A 23,741-nucleotide genomic window follows, 5' to 3' on the forward strand; every position below is an offset into this window, starting at 1 on the left:
TTTCACCGTCCATCACCGACTTAACGTTCCCTCGTTCTCCAACCCGAGCATCCGGTACCCCAAAAACCATCGCAGCGATCGTTCAGCGTTCCCCGAATCTCCCCGTCAGACCTCCCTGAAAACAATGCTCCAAAAAGACGCTCGACTAGCAAGCAAAGAAAAAGCTTGCAAAGAAAAACGAAGCCCAACGGAAGAAAAAAAAGTACAAGAAAGACGGGGAAGAAGCAGAAGGAAGCACAGGAAACGAAACAAAAGTATAACGCATCAGGAACATCTCCGAATGGTGGATGCGTGCGACGGCCGCGCAGCGTACGTCCTCCCTTTCATTCTTCGTGGCACCTGCAGCTACCCTTTCCAACCCCTACGACACGACCAGCCAGCGATAGAGGGAGATGGGTGATGTTAAATGGCGAGAGGGAGGAGGATCGTGGCGGGTACGCGAGGAGAGGGTCGGGACGCATGCGCGGCTGTACTCGCGGGGGTTCTCCGGCACGATCAGTCGTGGCCGGCGGTGCCGGAGGCCACAGACTTTCGCGAAGGTGGACGCACCGAGCGTTTTCCGCCGGACTCCTTTTTGATCACCGCCGCCGCGTGCGCTTTCGCGGTCGGCTGCGCCGTCGTCGACGTCGGACGTGACCGCGGCGACCGTCTCCACCGCTGCCTGACACGGTCAGATCGCTCGGCCGGTGATCATCGTCAACCACGGTGACCATTGTCGCGTGTCCGACACCGAAACCGCGAGCGGATCGGAGGAACCGTGACCAGCGACAACCGAAGAACCGGCGCGCCATCGGTCGACGACCGACAGCCGGCTTTCTCTGCACGCCACGCTTCCTTCCGTCTACGCCGGCCGCGAGGTTGACCCAGGTCCAAGGACAAGATCGAACGATGCTGGCTCGATGCCTAATTTTCGTCGGTAAGTCTGTACGCTCTCTCTCCCCCTTTCGGTGTCTTCATTCTTTCAGCGACACCCCTCGAGACTTTCACGTCCGGCGACAGGAAACGATCGGATGGAGAGATTCTTCATAGTTCAAAGGACCAACGAGGATCCTCGGGATCCGAGTCCGAGGAATAACGGTCGAATGCATGTGACGGGTACATTAAATCCCGGTGGAGCGTTTCGAGGTCGGTTCCGAGGGTTTCTCGTGGATGCGACGGATGAATGGCTGGAGAACGGTTTATTTTCGAGATTTTCTTGGATCACGCTGCTTGAGGACTCTTCTCCTGTGGCCCGCATAGTGACGGTTTCGTGAATGTTTAGAGACTGCGGAAGTTTCTGTTTGTATCTTGCGTGATGTTTACCCTTTGCACTTCGATGCGTTCGTTGAAATTGTTTCGGAAGGTACGAACCGTTCTAAAGTGTAAATATAGAAGAATGCGGAACGGAGTGGAAGCTAATGGTTCTTAGATATAATGAACGAGCGGATGCAAATTTGGTCTGGAGAATTGTGTGTTTGGTTACGGAGTTGCCACGGGGAAATGTAAAAGTCGTTAAAATGCAAGTTTCGAAGTGGAAAAGGTTAACGTATCCTCGGGAAGTTGCTTCGTAGGTTGCTAGATAACTGGCGAACACGTGACCCGCTCGTGTAAATCGAATTTGTGGGGACGAGAATGGCGTGTAGTTGAGTTTCTTTGTCATTGAAAGGAGCCGCGGACTCGACTCGCTGATTCCTCGTGTTACTAGGTAGCACGGACGTTCCCTTTAGACGCTGTGAGTGATTCATGCGTGAAAACACGGTTCGTGCCGACCCTCGCGATACACACGATGCATACATACGTGACACGATTCATCCTGATCTCGTTTGATCCGCGCCCCGTGTTCGATTCGGACGTGACTTACGAGCACAATGGTTCTCGAGGCTGTTGAAAGTCGGCTGGCTGAGATTGTTATGAATGTAACAGCGTGTACGGTCAGTTGAACAGCACGATCGTTGTAAATAGCGTATTCGGGAGGGACTGGAAAATATTCATTTTGTTTGTGTATACGATAGGAACATCATTGGGAACTTGTTTGGAAAGTTTGTTTACACTAGATTTACAAATATTGTACATTTTACTGAATTGTTTCTAGAAACCTGTGGTCTACATTTATATTGACTTGAAAATTGAAGTTTGAAGAATAGTAAACTAGGATATGCATTCCTATAATTGCATCAACTAAAATTTACTTCAAATTTTATTGAATAATATTTTTCAAATGATAATTGTGGTAAAATGAGTTTTCTTATTGTGCTGTTGGTGCTATATTTTAGTTACGCGTCGCAAGATTTTGATTTATTTGACTGAACTTTATATCGAGTGATATGTAAATCATTGATTATAAATAGGAGGAGTGCGTTTAACCGGAAAATGTTTGCAACTTATTAGTTTGTAATTTAAGTAAGTTTGATAGAAAATTTTTAGAACTTTGTACAAGTATATAGAACAAATATTTTTTTTTATATGACAGACCAGAATTATTAGAATTCGTTTAAATTCGTTACAAAATATTATATTATATTTTCACGGAATACCGATGTATCTATTTTAATTGGTGCAGTTAATGGTTGGATTATATCAAGTTTGAAATTGAATCTCGGTCACAATCAATCGAACAATTAGTAATGTTCCATGCACAGGTATACATTGAAGCACGCAACAATTCTCCTTCTTTCATAGAATATTCTTCAGAAAATCCTCTCATAAAAAAGTCTCATTAAAAAGCACTCGTGTACAATTTATATTTAAAAGGATTTCCGTGTTTTTATTCTAGAGAACAGTTCGCCCCAGTTGACACCTTTATTTTGAATTTCATTGAAATAATATTTTTAAAGGGTGAAGCCTATTAATTAAAACCGGAGCTTTACTTTTTTCTCCATTTAATAAACATTTATACAACGTAATATTAATTTACTGGAAAAACTAAAATTCATTTGTGACAAGTGTGCAAGTGCACAAATATTATTTAAAAAATATCAAATAACTTGCGATCATAAATACAAAATTGTTATTCTGAAAAATACCACTTAATTATTATATACAAAACTTGAAACAATATTGAATAGTATCGTTAGTGAAATTGAATAGAAAGTTGAATAGTATAGCTCGTATGCTCGATCCTAGTTCTGTATTTCAGTGTTCTGGGGTTCAAACTGGTACCACAAAATTTATAAACTACAATAGGAATGTATTCGTTAAAGTTAAAGTATAATAGAAACTGAAATTAACGTAATCAAAAGTCCTGCAGTACTATATCAGTGCAAAAATTTTGTTCTCAAATTGTAAAATATCAATGCATCTCATAATCAAATATTTCAAAAACCTTTGATTAAATATAAAATTTACAATAAAAGTTTCCAATATTATTGCATCACATTTATTTCCACACACAATAGACAACATTTTACTGTAAAAATATTTTCTCTGGCATTCTACAATCTTCTTCCATGTTTCATGTAAGAAACAGAATTCTTGTCGAAGGAATATCTTCCTTTTATAGGCGATCCATTATTTAATTCATCATTACTATTTGAAGCTCGCCAAAATGAACGTAATATAATGTAATCAATCTAAAACTCCAGTAATATTACGCAATCATAGTCATAAACTTTTAAACGCAAAGTCTGAAACTTCCATAAACTCGAATACCTCGGGTCCATCCCATCCAACTAATCACCCCAACACAATCTTCCCGCTCCACTATTCCCAAAAGACTTCCCCATAATTCCCGATCAAACCCCACAATCACCGTAACCGTATCAAGCGAATCTCGAAGGGTGGGTAGCCCAAGAAGAAAAAAGTCAAAGAACCAGCGTACCCCGTCCGCGAAATGGAAACGGGCCTCGCGTCAACGTCCACAAAGGGGGTGGATGCATCTTCTTATTTGTGTCCCGTAGAACAATACTTTTGTCTGGTCCAGGGAAAAGGCGACATCGCTCAGACAATGAAGAACGTCGATAATGATCGCGACGCATCTTAAGACCTCTCTCGTTAACGTTTAGCTGGTTCTTTCGCTTCTTGTAGGAAGCTCTCTGTAGTTTCCTGAAGGAGCTTACCGCTCACCACTGCTACCCTCTAAACCGCCCCCACGCCCGCCCCCTTCCCACCCACCCCCGTCGGATGTCCCTACGGCCACTGTCCTCTCCCTCTCCCGGCGTTTCGCACTAATTGCGGACAATTCCAGACTTTAAATCTCTCGAATCTCGAAAGCCTTTAATCTCGACGGTCGAGCCTTAACGACGTCGCCGTGTTTCGCCGAGCGACAGTTTGAAATTTAAGCGCTCGAGGGGGCGGAACAGACACCCTTAATAAGGTTCCTTCACCGTCCTTCCATCCTTCCTACCCCATTCGTCCTATCTGCTCGTCCCTCTTCAACCTTCCCACCATCTTTCTCCACAGCGTCATCGTCGTCTTCGCCTTATCTTCCCCTCTTCCTTGTAGCAGTTCACCTGACCTACCGTGAGCCCGAATGCACACAGACCGGGACGGTTAATGGAATATTTTAATGGCTAAGCAAACCTTCAATCACCCTTTGTCTGCTGGTACATTGTGCGAAATTATGGATAAGTAGATAAGACGTTCCCGATGTCTCGCGTGTAGGATGACTCGGCGACGGGACAGGAATCTCTGGTTCCGCACGAGAAAAGGAGTGTGTGCTGGTTAACGTGATCGTTGGAGGATTGGTGTGTTTAATAGTAACTATATCGGGAACCGGTCAAATGACCAGATTTAAGATTCTGCGTTTTCTGTCGTTCACTTTGTATCAATTCCTATATTATCCGATTAATCAATTTTTCAAGTTTTGTCTTTTCTTTTGTTTCCATTTCCAGTAAAATAATTTACCAGACTTATTTACTTTTATTACGTAGTCAGTTATTTGACTGATCACGGTCGGAAATGTGTTAATACGGTTACTGTTAAGGATCTTAGAGGATTGAAGTAATTTTGTTTAATTTCTTGATTGTTCGTTGCACTGTGACAATGGTAGATATTTCACGTTATTCTAAAGATTATTTTAGTCATTTTTATTTCATACATCCGTAATATCAGTCAACTTATGTGTAAGTACTATCTCATTACAAAATGAATAATGGCAGCACTTTAAAGAATATATTCCTTAATATGCCACAAAACTAAATTTCTCAGCAATACATAAAACTTTCTAACATTTCAGCTATTAAATAACATACAAAACCGCGAATATTCTTTGTTCAATATCATTTCGCTAGATTGACTCTTTCAAACAAACATTCTGAAACACCGTGTGCAAAAACACAGTTTCTAGGTCCGAAAGTGAACAAACCAAGTAATTACTCCTCTCAAGGAACAATCAAAAAGCACGCTGCTCGACAGAAAAAACAAGCGGCACAAACAGCCCGATCATCATAGAAACCCGTCCCAGAAAAGTGAATCCCGCCAAGGATTTCTATACACAAAACGCTCGAGCACTCTTCCATCGGAATTTTGATTAGCCGTGCCCGCAGAAAAGTTACATCTCGAAAAGTTCCGAAGTTGTCCTTTCGACGTCGGCCCCGTTCCCAGCTGGCAAACGTAAAAAATATCCCGTCGCGGTGTAATTACGCGAAATCGCGTAATTAAAGTTTCGACGTGCTCGACTTCCCCATTTATTTTTTCCTTCCCCCGGGCAAACAGATAACTGCGGGAAAAAATATCGGCGAGGAGCGGTCGGGGGAGGGTGAATCCGCGAGAGTTAAAATATCGATCGAACTTTATCGCGGGGGAATGTCAAGCCGAACGATGCCGGCAAAGAGGGAGAAAAAAAGCGCAAAACCGGTCCTGATCCGGTAGAACGCGAATACTTTAATACTCTGTCCCGAATACAAAAACCGAAGATGAGGGTTGATGGGGGTGGAAATAGTTCAGTGGCTGGTAGAGCCTGTCAGTCACTGGGAAAATTATCGCTCAAGTATACCAGGTTTGTACACGGATCCCCAGACAGTCTGAAGGGTTGCTCGTAGATGGTGGATGCAACAGAGAGTGGGGACGGGCGACGAAGTGCCATGGGCTCACTCGTTGGCACGTTCTCCGATTATGTGGATAATACGAGGCAACGTGACGAGCCTACGTATACATCCCGATGGGCACACCCCGGTCGACTGAATAAGTTATTCGTTATGAATATAAACTCCGTGAAACTGATTCGTATACTCCCCCCCCCCCCCTCACTCTCTCTCTCTCTCTCTCTCTCTCGCTCTCTGTCTCTACTCTGTCTCTGATTATATTCAGAACAACCCTCGTCACTGGACAGGAGATACATTTCACACAGGAAACGCGGAGGAACTTGTGAATAACACGTTTCGGTGTTATTCAGGTGTTTCTGGAGTTCTTAGGTACACAATATTTTATTGAAAGCGTATTATCCGTGCTGCGGTCTTTTTTTAGTGCTGTTCGTTTTGCCTAATTGTAGTTTTATTTTGTTAGTATTGTGATATGTTGGTTTAGTTACTTTTATTTGGGTTTACTTGAATTTTATTGTTTTGTTTGTATCGATGAGCTTAGGAGTGCAAGGAAATTGTTAGTAGTGTTTCCACTTTCGTAGTAATAGCTCGAATGTATGAATAAACTGCAGTGGAATTAAAATTGATTGCTGTAATTGAATGTATGAAAGATTTGTTTAAAAATGCGTGTAAGGTAACGTGTGATTTATGTGATGTTTAATGTAAATAGTGATAATAGTTTCGTAACTCGGTAACGGTAGTTCGTAAACGGGTTTTAATACATGAGAAATGTGCATACACACTGTTTCTTTGGCAATGTGTGCGCAAACTTTATTTGTTATACTGGACGCCCACAATGTTCGCGTCAAAGCTGGTTTGCATATTATAACTATAATGTCTAGTCAGCGACTTGTCTTCTCAAAATTCATATAATGTACACGCAAACACACAATATGGTTGACATGGGGCTCTACCTTTACATAGGGGATGTCAGACCCCATAGTGTCTATGTCAGACCTGTTTCCTGGGTCTCAGGAGTTTCAGGGGTGTGGGTTAGATCTCCTTTATCTCGGGGGTTTCATGGATCTCAAGGATGTCGATGGCCTCATGGGTCTGTGCTGCCTGAAATGTCTGTAGCGTACTGTGCCAAATTCCGTTACTAAACTGTACATTCTATCGACTTGTAGCAAACAACAATAACCGAAATACAACACACAGTTCTATAATATTCAGTGAACGTTTTAGTTAACTATTTTCAGTTAACTGCACTAAAGTGCAAAGATAATCACTCATCTTATGATTTATTCTGTATTTAAATTAGCAACAGTTATTTTATTTGTAATAACCAATTATTTTTAATTAGTAATTTACTTGGATATTATGAGTTAAGAGATTAAGTATTTTCAATGTCAGAACTCAATTATTTAAAGAGGATACGAACAAATTTAATGATCCAACACATTCGAAAGTTTCTTTTCAAAAAGCAGCTCAAACGTTGGTTTTCATCAAATCGGTTTGATCAGTATTAACTCATTCGATTGCGATCTGACTGCTATCAGCTTTTATGAGTCCTGAGTGACCAATATCGGATTGTACAGGTTTCAGATGACAAGTATTGGCTCCTGTTCATTGGACGTAGTCACTATTAGATTCTACCAACTATTTTCGAGTAGTCTACATTTAATATCAAATTTACTTTCTAATCTCACGAAATGCATCAATGTTCCAAATAATAACAAGAACTTATTCAATATTCTGCTTTATTTTATTTCAATGCTATCATAGTTTGTCTACATTACTTGGAAATACAAAATTGATCAAAATGAAAGAAAGATAATGAAGAATCAATCGCGAAATAATATTGCATTTCATTTTCTTTGTACACACTTAACCTAATGAATTCGAATACATCTTGTTCCTCGTTCATTCAAACAGTTATTTCTTTGACTCCTTTGCTCGAGTGTCGCGAACAGCGAGGAAGTTTTACTCTCTCGGTAGCGAATCATAATATCTTCTCTCGCTTTGCTTCATTTGTAACTCCATTCATTCTACTTCATTAGCTCCCGTTCCAATTTAGAAAGCTCTTTTCATATTCTTTCAACGGTGAACAAATTTAAATTGCTCATTTATACCAGTTTCTCCACTATTATTGTAAATTAGGAAGAAAATATGGCGCAGCGGTACAAACAAGGTTTGTCAATGCTTGTGCTCCATATTAGAATATTAAATGTCAACTACTCTTGATATTGTTGATTTCGTTCAAAATCCATTTGGCTTTAATATTTGAATCGGAAGAATAATACTTCGAATATATGTGTCAAAAAATTGTATACGCATGCCTTGTGGAATTTTTTATATTTTCGTTGCCTGTTCTTATTAATTAAGGTTTCGTTTCCTTTATTTCTTTCGAATTCAAATATCAGTGTTTCAAAAGAATGTTTAAAAAATTTTATGCATTTTATCCGATGTTTCATAAATGTTTTAATCGTTAGTACCCTTTAGTAGTTAAAATTTTTCTGTTGACGTTTCTTCCAATTTGAAGATTGATGTTTAAAAAACATGGTTCAAAACATTGCATGTGATTAGTCTGATTTTTCACAAATCCTTCCCTTGTTTGTACTTCTTATCAGTTCAGATTCCGCTTGCTCTATTCACGTTCCTTCATCAATTCTCCTTTTTCACCTGAGAATTCTGCACCAAGCTGCGAGACTTTACTGGCCGTTCATCGATCATCATTCGTTGTACGCGTAACGTTAGCACGACACGTTTTCTGGACAAATATCTCACAGTTCAAAGCAATTTATCATTGGCCCATGAATAATAAACCACATTCATCTGATACATTAATGGAAGAACGTGCAATCCTCGTCTCGCGAGGCGTCGGGTGATCAATTTACGAGACTATCTTTTTATTATTTGTCGCTCGGGAGAAACAAATCTCAACCATCGGTTAAAAATCATAATGTACTGCAAGAGTATTAAGAACCCTTACAGCTTACACAAAAAAAACCAGTATTTTAGAATATTTAATAATTAGCGAAAATATTAATTTGAAAAACATCCTTTAAATTTGTTCCACGACAATTACTCTTTTCAAGTTTCAATAATGTTAACACTTCACACTCGTATGTCATGCTACAGATGACAATACAAATTTCTTATAGAATATTGGAAATTGTTTTAAAAATAAATCGACTGCAAAAGATTAATAGAATAATATAATTATATAGTTTAATAAATTTATATTTAATATTAATAGAAGAAATTAGAGAATATTATATACATATAATAATAAAAGATGGTTATATACAACAATAAAATATATCTACAAGAATTCAATTTCCTCTTTCCATAAAAGTGACTACCTAACAACAATATCATTAAAATCCTTTTGTGAACGTAAAAAAGAAAAATAGAAAGAAAATAGAATAGAACGTAGAAAGAAAATTTCATGGCGACTCACAACATGAAATTACCCGGGGCAAGTATTTCCCCCCTTGAAAAAAGGGAATATCGGTGTTCGCGGGTGCAGCTTAAAGTAATAATCTCCGTAGACGGCGGAGCAAAGTAATTTCAATTGTAAATGCCCAACGTGAAACTTTGCTCGGTAAGGAAAATGGTCAGGACGCGGGCTAAATTTTCTTCCTCGAAGGGGCGACGGCCTCAGTTTCAATCCAGATGTATCTAAATCGCTTTCCGTCGACTTTCCGCGCCGATCCACGGCTCCTTCGACCCGTCAATTTTCTCTCGCCAATAGCTACCTTTCCCGACCGGTATTCGCCAAGTTACAGACTGCTATTGTGGTTGTCGAAAGACGCTTTCCAGCTTTTAACGTAAAATGTATGCGGAGTCTACAGGGACAGATACCGTACAAGGCATTTTGTAAATTGTGCAAATATTTTGAAGATATTCCACGTAAAAACAGATTAGGTTAGCGGATGTAGGTATATCATTTTTGCACAGTGTAAGTTTGCCAACATTTCAAATTCATTAATAATTTATTGATTTCTTTTGGAATATTGTTTTGCAGTGTTTTAGAGAAACAAGTTATTAAGCTATTCAATTATTTACATTTGTTCGAAACGTTATAGCAAAAGGGAATTTGAAGACTGTGGATTTACAGTTACCTTATTTTGTTATAATATGCATCGTAAATGTCATTTATCAAGGATTGTTAAGGGAACTTGGTTAAACATTCGTTAATGTGTTTTTAATACTTTATTAAACATTCAGCGAATTTTGTCAAAATTATATATTTCTAAGTAATAATGTAAAAAGTTTATTAAGAAAGTATGTAGTTTGGGGAATGTATGATTTTTAACAAATTCAATTGTTTTATTAAAAAATCGCGAGAATATTGTAAGAAAAGTAACATATCACCTGAGTGAATAAGAATCATTTAATAAATAAAATAAGTAATAATAAAATACGCCCGTTCAATTTAAAAGAGTACATTTTTAGGAAAGTGCATGACCTGTTCAATATCTCAAACAGTATCTGAGGGGATTACAAAATGGTCACGAAGCAGCAACTGGAAGAAGCAAGAAGCCATCCGAAGTCACGGAAGCGAAACTGCTGAAACCGATCGAGCGGCTTCTTCTTTTCGATAAAACTTTCGATGTTATGCGTCGATCTGCTTCGCGTAGTAGTTACCCAAGGATCGTCTGTGCGAATCGCCCGGGAAATTTTGACGAAAAAAGTGCGCGGGGGGACGTCGGATCCAATTTTCGAGCAGGAAACTTCAACGGAGATTCGAAACGGGGGTTGGCGCGTCAGAGTTTAGACGACTGTGTCTCTTTTATAGACTTCTTCACGACCGTTATCGGATTTTTTTTAATGCCGAACACTTCGAGAGCTAGAAATGGTTATTATCATCACAGTTCACTGCGAACTATCCTGTTATTTAATTCAATTATTATAACATTCTTATGTATGAGAAGGTGTAATGGTAACTGTCTAGTTGTGTATCATTAAAATGACTACATCATCTTTGTAGTAATTTTAATGATGAAGGTTTATGCTAGTTTTCTTAATATACTATTTTGATTGGATATTTCTTGTTTTTTTCGTAATAAAGTGACATTGGGGAAGTTTCATTGTTTACTTTAATTAAGAACAGAATCGCCATTGGGCAGGGAAACATATTTTTAGTTTATACACAAATGGTGTTTTATTGCGTAAATGTTGAATATAACACTCGTAATTTTCACTGCACTTCGTGCTTTAAAATAGCGGTTCTTGTATCGCGAGTACAAAGTATACGCCATTTTCAATGTTCAATTCAATAGCTTTTATTTTCAACAGAGTATTGGGGATGAACTTTTCATACATCTTCCCATATGCTGGGTACATGTTACACTCGAGTATAATAATACGTCCCTTTAGTAAAATTTTCAATAAAATTCATATTCAATATTTAAATCATTACATAGTCATTTTCAATGCAGAAATACTGCATTTCTCGCATCTGAATATCACATGAAAAACACATAATTCTAAATATTGAAACTAATACAAATTCTTACTCGTCTCAACACAATTAATATGAACGTAAGTACTATCACTAATTGGAGTATCGCAATAGACGCTATTGAATTCAATATAATACATAAGTACTTTTGCGCGCGAGGGAAATAACGATCCCAGTTTCAACGCGGTTAAAACGAATGAAATAGTGCGCGCTATACTTAAACTCCGATTCGCACTAATTGAATTCAATTGGTTCGGATAATCAAACATAAAAAACATCATAAAAGAACAAATGAAAAACGGTGCACCGACGATTCAAACAACCGAATAATCGAGGTTCTTTAGCGGATACCATATTCGTCTATTTCATCATCCACTTCCCAATTCATTGACCTCTTTATTTCGCATATTCGCATCAACAAGAACGAAAATTACGTTCGGGCTCATCTACTGATACAAGAACGCAACAGCTGGGGGTCCAACGACGGGTCGATCCGCTGAAAGAGCGCGCCATTGTGTCGGTAAATTAAGTCGTCGCCGGGTTAAAGGCGTCACAGTTTTACGCGCGATAAAACGGAGAAAGGAGGACCAATTTCCTGATCGGCCATGGGTGAAACTGTCGAACTTAAGCCGCGCGTTGCCACCCCTCGCTACAGCATCCAGCGCTTCGTACGTGCTCCTTCGGTGCTCCGCCGGTCACCCTCTCCCCGATCATCGACCCTCTCTCAAACTCTCGATCGTAACACGCACGCCAGTTGGTTCGTCGAGTGGTCCGCCAGGCCGTTTATTTTCATTCGCCGGGATTGCTTTTCATCGCCGCTTTCGGGGCCGCCGTCAGCGACGACAAAAGCACGGCACACGCGCGCTCCTTTCACGCTCCGCGGCGTGTGCCTCCCTCGCGCACGTTAAGGTCGCTTTCACACGACGATACACGTACCGCCCGTTGCACCAGAGTTGGCACGCCGGACAGCATGAAACGGGAAGGGTTGTTCGCTATGTGTTTCGTTTACAATTTTCATTGGTTGTGTAAAGAAATGGTTGAAAGTAATAAGGAGACACTACTGAATAGTATTTACAATAACGTATATTTCGTACTATATTCTATGAAGTAGCGTGCTCTGCGTTGTGAGGCGAGAACTCCTGCGTATAACTACAATTACAAGAATACCATGAGACTGTCATGAGATTAATCCAGACTGATCTGCAACTGATCCATAATTCGGGTAAGACTGCTATAGACTGCTTCGCCGGGTTTCTTTTTAATCAGGCGGTACCTAATTGGTGGTTACCTAAAAGAGGAAAAGAAGAATTGCCTCAGGTATGTTCACGTAAAATTCTGAAACAGAATATAAGAGATATTAGATAACTGGAAAGAAGAGGATAGGTTGACATATCATGTATGAAAACTTTTAAAAATCTTGCATACGAGTAAATAGGTGAAGATACCAACGTAGGATGAAGCGTGCAGAAGCAAAGAGGAGGACCATGAATTTCGGGAGAAGCATGAGGGGTTTCTAGATTGATTCGCGGGCGTTCATGTCGCCTTCTTTGAGGAAGATCGATCTCTCGCGTATCGATCCCCATCTTTGTGGGATCATTAATTTTCTCTAGAAACTTCTTTCTATCTGTTATTTGTTTGTCCCTCTTTGCAATTCCAATGTCTATAGGTCCTTGACGTGCATCGACAACGTTGACGAAAGACGCTGTGTCTGGACAGTGTCATTGGTCATGCAGATCGGTCGTCCGTAATTTCATCAACCTTCAAAATGTTGTTTATTACCTACGACCCGCTGATTTCTAGGCAGATTTCCAACGTTTCTTAACCTCTTGCCTTACAACAACGTGCGAGATTCGTAGCGAAGATTTTAAACAGAATTCAACAAACATAAATATTACTCAATTCTTGTGAATTCAAATGAAATATTATTTTTCCATTATCAAGTATTATATTTCACAGCAAAAGTGGACATAGAATATACATAAAATTTGTCTGAGTCTTCAATAAATTATTAATGACGAAGTTGTTAAGGAGTTTAGGTCTCCATACACATTGAAAGATGCGGCGATGCAGGCAAAGTTTCATAATACATGTTGCATTCGAAAAAATGAAAAAGCCTCAAACCCATCGCTTGTAGCGATGCCTGTATCGTCGAATGATTCAGTGTTTATGGGGGCATTTATGGTTACGTGCGATCGTATTGGCGAATAGCAAATTACTATAGTATTGAAAATGAGACGAAAAAGATGAAACCGCGATATGGTACGATGGATACCGAACGTATATGCAACTCTCGAATAACATGATACACGAGATACGTGGGGTATCGAATAACAGAGTCAATAATTACAACAACCGAATTCTTAGTTACACAATACGATGTATCAAGTACTGTGTCGTTCATGACTCGATGACCAGATATGTGCTTTGTTTATAGTTTTTATCGGTTATATTTAACTGTATCGAGGAATAGAAAATCAGTATCGAAAATGAATTGAAAAAAGATGAAAACTGACCCATTAGAGTAATTTCAGGTGAGATGGCCTGATCTCGTTTAGATAGTCAAATATCTATATTTTCAATTGTTTTTAATGGTACACAAAATCTTGCTCAGACGCCTACTTAATTATGCTTCGTATATATAATTCACATTCATAAATATACTTTGTTCTGTTAGGTATTAGCGATATTTCTTTTGTAATAGTTCATTCAAGAAAAGTGGGCCATCTCTCCCCGATTTACCCTGTATCTCCATTCCTTCCAGAGATCAACTCTTGTGCAACACTCAGTATCTTATTCACGTATGTTGTACTAGTATCTCAAACTGCGGTCGCGCGATACTTGTATCACCGTGTGAAAGCGACTTAACGTGGTCTCCTCTATTCGGCCATGCATGCACACACCGCCTGCATTTTCTTCTGCGCAGGTTTTACGAGGTTCTCCATGGTCTTCAATAGCTCTTCGGCAACATTCTTAACGAGTTGCAGCGTCGACGGCGACGGCGTGTGTGCTGTCGACGGATCTTCTTAGCCCGACGAACGAATCGTGGGGCTAATTTGCACGGTAATGAGCTCATTATCTTGGCTACTTCAGCCAGGACGGGTATTAAGAGATAATTTAAATAGCGCTGCGTAACTATATCAACTGGGTCAACCTTTGAAAACGGAGCGTATAAAACGGCAGGACATTAATGGAGAAGGATGTGACATTTCGGGGGCGAAATATTCTTCTTGATGTTTGAGATTCGTGTTTGATATAGTTCGATGATATTGAGAATGATCTTTGACAGGAGGTGAAGTGGAATATAATGATGAAGACAGTAGAACACTATTACAATAAGTATTCTTTTAAATAAGGGTTGAAATGTCTGGAATGTTTTCTCGCCCCTCTGATTGATGTCTTCGATAGTTCAATCGTTTGAAACTTGTTTACGATTTATAGATGTATAGATTTATAGATTTATAGATTTATAGATTTATAGAATTATATTGTATATAAATTGGGAAACAACAGTCAAGTAAAAATTCCTAATCGCAAAGTAACGAAGAGTTTACGTTTGAATTTTTAAACGTGAGCAAACGATTTGGTGAGTGTTGCAGCAGACACGTATTTGCCGCGTTTGAAAATTTCATCGATGTACCATCGTGAATAAATCTAAACACGGCACTGGATGTAAAAGAGAACTAATATCAATTTAATATTTACTGGTATGTTGTATACAATATAAATTATACTCTAACTTACTATAAAGGTAAACTTTTAATTTTTTACATAATAATTCGTCATCTGAAAAAATCTTTATTCCAACAGAAAACTCTGTTTTACATGAGTTTAACATGTTAACGAACCAATTTCTTAATCACAATTATTACATATACGAACAAAAACTGCAGGGAATGATAACGAACAAAATTGCTGCAGCTTAGTATGAATACGATTACAACTTTCTTTCCCGTCCTACGAATTTTACAGAAAAATTTAGATTAGGAATCTCTGGGTAAATACATGGCAAGACTAAAAACAAACTGAAGTATATTCATTGCCATTTAACGAGTTAATTCGAGAAAAGTAAATATCTGACGTTAAATACGAATTCGTGTTTTATGGTATTAAATGCCACTATAGGATGATCGAGTTCCCGATGAAAACGTGAGTGTGCCGTTTAGGTGTTAAGCCTCTTTATCGTATTATTTATTCGCCAGCGTGTTCGCGGCGCGTTCGATTCAATCGAACGGATGACACGTTCATTTGCCGGGGCGATTAAAGTAGCCGGCGCTGACCGCGCAACTAAACGTACGTAAACACGTTTATCGCGGAATAATTTAGTAGCTGGTAACGTAACGTGTACGGGCTGTCATACGTGCCTCCCCGGCACTACCGAGGGTCCATGGAACAGCACGTGCACGCACCGGGCCACCGGCGGTCATACATATGAACCGTGCTTTAATAATCGCCTTCCAAACTTTAAGTGGACTTCTTGAAAATTTAATCGACATTTCGCCACACTCGCCCATTGCACGCAACTTCGCGAAACGTAACGTCGATAGATGCAAAGCTATTTGTTATGAACACATTGTGGACTAAGCAGTTTATTGTCAATCATGGTTAATAATTTAATAATAATATTTATTAGTTAGTTACAATTTTTCTACTGTTAAATATCATTGTTAAATATTTAACACCACGGAATAATTTCAAATTATATGAATCTCCAAGATTTATATTAAGTTATAAACGTTTGTTGAAACTATTGAAATTAATAAAAATTAGTATTCATGACATTTTATAACCGTCTATTGTTGTAAATATCTTCTAAATCTCAGGATAAATCATGTTTTCCATTTAGAACTTATAAAACCTCACCAGGTTACATCTCAATAAAATAGAATAACTTCCATACCAAACGTCTTATGAATCATTAGAAGAAAACAAATTATTCGAGTAAACAGTTACTCCACTCTATATCATACTCTGAAACTCGAAACTATGTCACCCAGTTACGTCGTTAAACCAGCTACTAAGTCATTTTCAATCCAAACGAAAATCTCTCCTCCATGGAAACATAACAAAGGTCAAACTCCCGAAGTTCCGACCTCCTCTTGGCGTCATCGTGAAAACGTATTGTCAGAATAATCCTCGAGCTGACATTGCGAACCGTCAAGAGAAAATATAATAAATTTAGCCTGTGCAAATAGCAATGACGGGTGCTTAGGAAACGTCACACGAACTTCTAACAAGCAAGAGGCGTGTTCCACAGCGGCAAAGACACTCAGCAGCCGGAACAGCAACACAGGGTTCGCATATTCATCGTCCGGTTGACCGGCTACACGACAAAGGCGGTTTTCATGCCGAATTGATAAGAAGAGTAGTGAAAAACAGGATGTCTATAAGAATAAGGTATAAATATTAGTCGGAGATAATTTAGTCGATCGTCAAACAGAAATCGACGTTTTCGGCATTCAATATCATGGGGGTCATCTGTAATTGTAATATCTGGGGAATTACTGTAATCCACTCAATTAAACGATGATTATTTAAATATTAGGTCTATCAAAAAGTTCTGTCCGATAATGTCATCTCAAATTTCTAAAGATGAATCATACTACACAAATCATAAGTTACCATCACGCTGGGAAGAGGTTATTAATAACAATGGAAATTCTTTGTTCATTAAGTATTAATAAATGTATTAAAAGTGTATTATTTCCTTTTAATTAAAAAACAGTCCGAACTTTCCGGTAAACCTAATACTTTTCTACATTATAAATAATGGTACCTAATGCGGTGACGTTCGGAAAGGTAAACGGGATATAATAATAATACAATTCAATGAAACAATTTAATATTATATTCCTTTCATTTTGCATATTTTACTGAAATTCTACAGAATTCAACGTGTTAAACACCACTCCTATACAACATGTAAAAGGTAATGCCTTAATATTACAAGTATCAACTACAATTCCTGATACAATAATATAATTCTCGAAAGGATATTTTAGCTAGTTAGACAATACCATAGTTTCCAAAGTAACTACGGGATTCGCTGTAGAACACCATAGTTTCCACCCACAAATCTATTAAATATTAATACCATAACGTTAACGAAAGAAGAGAAAGCACAGCCGACATCCACAACTGAAATAATAGTGTTTCCAAGTTTTCCGCCGCATCGATCATTTCGACGGTGCAAACGGAAAGATAAGTAAAATTGGCCGGGCGCTTAACGCGTTAAAACTGATCGATCGCTCATTCCGACGAGAATTGATTAGTTCAATTTTCCACGGAGGAAATTGAAGTTCGCGGCGCGTCTTAATCCGGTTTAGAGAAACACAAGGATACTGAACGGTAACGACCGGTCGAGGGAACGGTGTAAAGAGAGATCACGGGGTCTCTAGAAATTCTACTGCAATCGTGCTCCCGACGCGAGGCTGTCCCTCGTTATTAAATATCCATCAGATTACAACGATTGAGTTATCCTCGGGTTTAAATCGAATTTCGATTGCCGGTTCTTGATCGATCGGACGCGCGAGTTTCGACGTGCGTGGTCTGCGAGCATCTTCCGACGCACTTAAAATGTTTTGCCGTGCATTAGCGCACGCGGGGAACAGCTAACGTAATTACCACGGAGTTAATGGATTCGCAGAAAAATGTGAAGCTTGCCGGGGCCGGCCCTCCTATTTTTCACGTCGTTTCCCGGGATATTTTCAGGAAAAATTATCGCCGCCGGCGCGCGGCGCAGTTACGTTCGAACAAATAATTTCGTCGCAGAGTTTGCGCTTGTCCGGTGGTAAAATAAACGATCTGGCCGCCGTTCCATTGTCAGTAATAATTCACTAAAGGCTATTGCCGCGGTGCCCGCGAATTATTTCTGAATAATTCACCCAGTTTCCCGCTGGATTAATGAACGCACTTTGCACGCGCGTACCGACGCGTATGCGCAAACTCGGCGGCGAGAATAGTCTGGAACGTGCGATTTCAATGCGCCGTCTGTCTATTTGAAATGTGTTTTTCCCGGAGAACGTGAAACGTATCGATGTTGGGGCGTCAATTTGATTGACTGGTAAAAGGGAATCGTTGAATAACAGGCATTAACATTTTCAAACTATTTTATTTAAGTCGCTATGTATCTGACTAATTTTTGTTAGATTTATTCATAATATCATAATAGTGTGATCATATCGTGTATAAGTTGAAATAAATTGTCATATGTGAATACGAATGCCAAGTGCTGTTGATTACAGTGGTAGTTGCTCTTATATTCATATTATTCGAATGTTTTTTATCCGGAATAGTATAAATGATACATTTTCGTGTCATAACAATATAAAGGATACATTTCATTGTTTATAGTAACTTAATGGATAAATTTTAAAACAATTCATGACACTCAGTGAAACATTCGATTGTTACACTGCAACAAACGTGATAAACCGCATGTTTCCTTCGCCGCTGTGTTCATCAAATTTAATTTACTATAACTCGCGAGAACGTAAAAACATTTTCTACTTATTGTAATGAACATCTACTTTGAAGATAAAACATGCATAAAAGTAATTTATAGTTTTGTACTTCACTTTGCGTGCGACGAATAACCCTGATTTTGATTAAATTTTGTTAGAAATCTTTGCTACGAGGCTTAGCTATTGTTATAAGGCAAAGAATTAAATTGTTAAATAACCATATCTTGTAATTACATCGCTCGAGATTGGCAACGTAACTATAGAGAGTGCAGTAAAAGATTCTCCAGTGGTTTCATTGCCTAAAAGCTCGAGAATTAAAACAAGATATGCTCACTCCACTCGAGAACTTGGCGATACGATGGCTGAGGCTAATACGATTACAGTAGATCGACAAAATGTGATTATCTGGGTAGAATGCTGTAGTCGAATTAGATTCAATTGATCATTCAAAGCTGGTCCCCTCCTTTTGTGAGATGTCGCGGACATGACCCCACTTTTATGCTTATCAATTAGGTTTGTGCTTGGCGACAGGGGATTGCGTGGTGCGAAGAGCAAAACACTGTGGTGGGAACGATAGATCGTTTTATTTGCATTAACCCTCGTCCATCAATTTGAGTCGTCGCGGTGAACGTAAGGGAGCAGTTGATATGAATCACATTATTTTCAAACGAAGCGAGTTAGTTAGTTTGTTAGTTTTATACATGAACGCATAGAAGTGGTTTATTAGATAATTACCTTCCTATCACTATAGTCGACATTGAAATGTATAAAAATTATTTCGATGAGAAGCAAACAAAAGGAAAAGATGAAATAATTTTTCATAGTTGTGCTTATTAACTTACCACTTTGATTTATCTTTACGCCCATTATGCTATTTTCTATTTAATTTCCTCGCGAACATCTTTGACTCAATCCATTCACAGAACTCGTGTACTTATCCGAGTAAAATGTTCTAAGATGGAGACCCCCAATCACGTCTTCAAAATCCGAAGGAACTTGTTACTCAAGCAGACAGTAATTCCGTTGAACGACGCATACGAATCGTCTCTTGAAGACAGATCAAAATCGTTTCATTGGAACTGTAAAGTCTCCATTTTACATCGGAACGACCGTCGTCAGCTCTTCGTACGTTCATTGGCCAGTTCTCCGAGCTTTTATTGTTTTTCCACGCGCCTCTAGGATTTCTTTATCGGCCACGGGATGGTTCGAGAATTCCTCACGCATCGCAGACTACGCCATGGATCGCAGAGCAATGGAATTCTCGATTGACGAGCATTCTTCGTCCAGGCACACGTGCAAGACACAAGTACACGCGTATAGTCTCGTTCACAATTTACTGAACACTTAGATCAGTGTATACAAAATAAGAATGAATTCGTTAACTAATTTGGTTAATTTTGTCCCTTAATCAAGTTGGGTTTTATATTTTTCTTAACAATCAAAGAAACTTGATATTGAACAATAATTTTCACGTTATTTATCCAAGTATCCCGTTTGAAAAAAATCAGAATCATTTTCACTAAAACTTCTTTGATTGTTAATGTGATCCTTTAATTTTTCGTTACAGCAATGCACAACAGTCTACCATAATTTCTCATGTTTAAAAACTAATTTTCTAAAGTAGTCAACCCTCGGGAAACGAATACTTTTAACAAATTTATAAATTGTTTTACATAAATCCATTTAATACTTTACTTATGAATTTTTCTAAATATTTCTTTTTTAACTTACTCTACAAAGTGCGTTGATTTGCAGTTTACATACAACAAGAAGCTAGTAGATAAAGGAATTAAATATAGAATCCTTCTTTTCAAAACCTAAATCAAAATAAACTCTGTCACTGTTTTCAAAGGTTCAACATGCGTTGGAAATTACTGTATTACGTATAAGCAAAACAAACGAGTAGGACTACTTTATGCACTCCCATTTACTTCACAACTTCAACACTAGGTTTACGGAACGCGTCAATTTGACAGATATTAAATCTTATAAACATTAGTTAGTCAATATTTCTATTAGTTTCGATTGCTGCAATTACACGAATTGTATCTTAACTATTCTCAGCTATTATCAATAGAACTTGTTTGCTATAAATAATTTCTTGAAAGAGAAAAATTCTAAGTTTATTCTATGTCTATGTTTACTACTTATGCTTGTTAAATTTTGTTTAAAATTCTCACCACGAGTCTGACCCGTTCTTATATGTCAAGGGGTTAATAGTCTATCTTTAAATCCCTAATTTCCAAGATCTAAACGAACGAACGTGCATTTTTTTAGAGACTGTAGAATAAACTATACAGTAAGTGTCCATAAACCTAGTGTTAATATTCCCCTTAGGACAGTCAGACATCAGTGACTTCTGAACATTGGCGTACACGCATGTGTACACCTACTTTTTCCACCCTACCATTATCATGCTTGAACGGTGATCGGCAACGATACCGTGGCGATGCATCGCGATCTCGATAAAGCAACCTACTACTCAGCAACCCATCGTCCTCTTACGGCCTTCAAGAATCCCCTGAACGAGCGTAGGAAGAGAGAGATAGTGAGCGGCCTGGCACGACTCGCTCGATATCCATTAACCCCCACCCACCACGGCATCAGGAGTCTCTATAGAGTTTAGGGGAGGCTATTCCCTCCTCGTTCATCGAAAAGACACGAGTCTATGCCTCGGCGAGAGGGCGGAAGGCTCCTCGTTCGTTAACCTGCTGGAAAGTGGAACTTTGGAAACAAGCCCGGCTCGCTGCGATTTTTTTCTCTACGATCCCCCTTCGACTTCGTTGGGTTTAGGATTATATGTTTCTTGTCTTTAGGATGAAAAGTAGTGAGCAAAGAAACTTCGAACGACGGGTTTGATACGATACGAATACAGAGAAATGAAACTGTCGCAGTTTGTGAAAACAAATCAGATAACATTGATATGAATAGAAATATGTGGTAGATTTGTGGAAAGAGTAGATGAAAGAATGCATGGACATTCGATTGGAAATTGTTTACTTAATGTAACTGTAAAGTTTTGAAATATTGTAAAAATGTTGTATCTTAATTTGAGAATGAAAGTCAATTTTTATGTTGCAAGTGGAAGAACGCTGTGAACAAGTTTTAACAATTATAGGAAATGATAGAGAAGGTTAAGAAAATATTAAAAATAGATAAACTGGGAGACGAAATTTAGAAAGTACGTACAGAAATCTTATATTCTGTATTTTGCAAAATCTCTGAAATCCCTTTACCTGAAACTCACAAGTCTAGTAATAATTATTTGTCACGATATTCATGATGTTAATGCTCTAATAAATTTTGAATAAACTTTCCAAGAAGTCCTGAAATCAAGTTATGTATTTTGAAACCTGAATAATTTAGTAATAATTAATTAACAAGAAATATTGCACTTGCAGTGTTCACTACGGCTATGTTTCCACTCTGCAAATTACTTACTTGAAATTCGAATAGACACGTTGGCTAAGTTTTTCCTTCGTCACGACTCTGTTTCCCAGAGTTTCTTCCACGTCTTATTTTACTTCTTATACGTCCCCGGGCATTTAATATTCATACTACACCACGCTCGCGACCACTCCGTGTCCCTGGCCAGCTTTAAAAATGAAGGATGACACACGCCTCTTCCATTAGACAAAATAAGAAAGTGCATTTCAGACTCCGCGCCGCTCGTGCCGGAAGCTTGATGGCTACCCCCGTCGATTAATTATGTGCATTTATCGTCGTATGCACTTAATGTAATTTCGCGACAAAGTAGCGCAAGCTCCACTGGAACTTGTTTGCAGTAACCATATCGCACCTTCGAAGAATGCGGTTTCCTACGTGAACATGGCAACGAGCGGATAATTGGAAGTCATTTTGAGAGAAAATCGTGGCACGAAGTGATCTTAATTTCAGAATTTTTAAGAATTAATCTTTTAGTAGGTTGAGTGTTAAATCGATGACGATATTTTAAGATCGGAGAGATTTATTTAGCAAGGAAGAAAACCTGTCGAGTCAAAATTCATTTTAATGTAATAAACTTATAACAAAATTTTATTCCCACAATATATTGCTAAGAAAATTAATATCACCGTTTGGATAATACATTGTATAGTATATTAGAAAATGATTTATTGCAGTTGTGGCTAAAATATTTGCAATCATATATCGTTCTTCAGATAGTTTTTAATATAAAATCCGTACATCGAATGTACCGTTGATATTAAATGCAAAATCTCCGATGCAATCAGAGCAGAAGAAATGTAGATTTTCACGGAACGTTCTAGTATGCGCTAGTATCGCTAACTCCATTTGGATTAAAAGTTCGACTTCCATCTGGTTCTCACATAGACATAAATGTCATTTAAAAGCATCGATTTAAAACTAAATCTCCACTTCGGGCGCCACTATCGCAGAAAACGGGGGAAGTCGATGAAAAAAAAGTACGTACGCTTTTTCCACAACGTAGCCTACCTCTTTTTTCCCTCTTGTGCTTTCCGTTAGAAGTATAGAGGGTGCGATAAAAATACAGACGGCATCAGAAATAAAATCATCCATTAAAGGACAATATATTCTTACATGGAGTGACTGCGGGCGACTAAATTCTAATTTAGTGAAACTTAATATCTATTAAAGAATATAAATATAAAAGTTTCCTTTATCCGCAGTAACCAATTAGTAAAGGATGAAACTATCCTAACAAATTTAACCCGTGAAAGTGTAAAACTTCGAAATAACCGACAATAAATTTCCTGTGCTTACCTCAAATGCAAAAATATCTTCAAAGGAACAAGAACCCGGAAAGGAAATCATCGAAACAAACGAAAATCTGCCAAAAAGAAACGAAAACATGACCGCGTCGAAGAAACATCCCGAGCGAGCTTAAACATTCCG

At 38.5% G+C, this 23,741-nt stretch overlaps 1 protein-coding gene across 12 annotated transcripts in view; it reads left to right on the forward strand.

Annotated features, from left to right (window-relative positions):
- Positions 1-511: 511 nt before the first annotated feature.
- The window catches only part of Dscam2 (Down syndrome cell adhesion molecule 2), a 151,723-nt gene continuing 128,493 nt past the window's right edge, over positions 512-23,741 (forward strand). For all 12 annotated transcript variants that reach the window (XR_004235311.1, XR_004235312.1, XM_031980633.2 and 9 more), the window contains exon 1: positions 512-916. Coding sequence is in view for 10 of the 12 variants with exons in the window: in XM_031980633.2 (XP_031836493.1) it covers positions 889-916 (28 nt within the window). In the remaining 2 variants the exon portion in view is untranslated. The remainder of the gene's footprint in view (positions 917-23,741) is intronic.

This window comes from Nomia melanderi, chromosome 10 (assembly GCF_051020985.1).
Source record: "Nomia melanderi isolate GNS246 chromosome 10, iyNomMela1, whole genome shotgun sequence".
NCBI lineage: Eukaryota > Metazoa > Arthropoda > Insecta > Hymenoptera > Halictidae > Nomia > Nomia melanderi.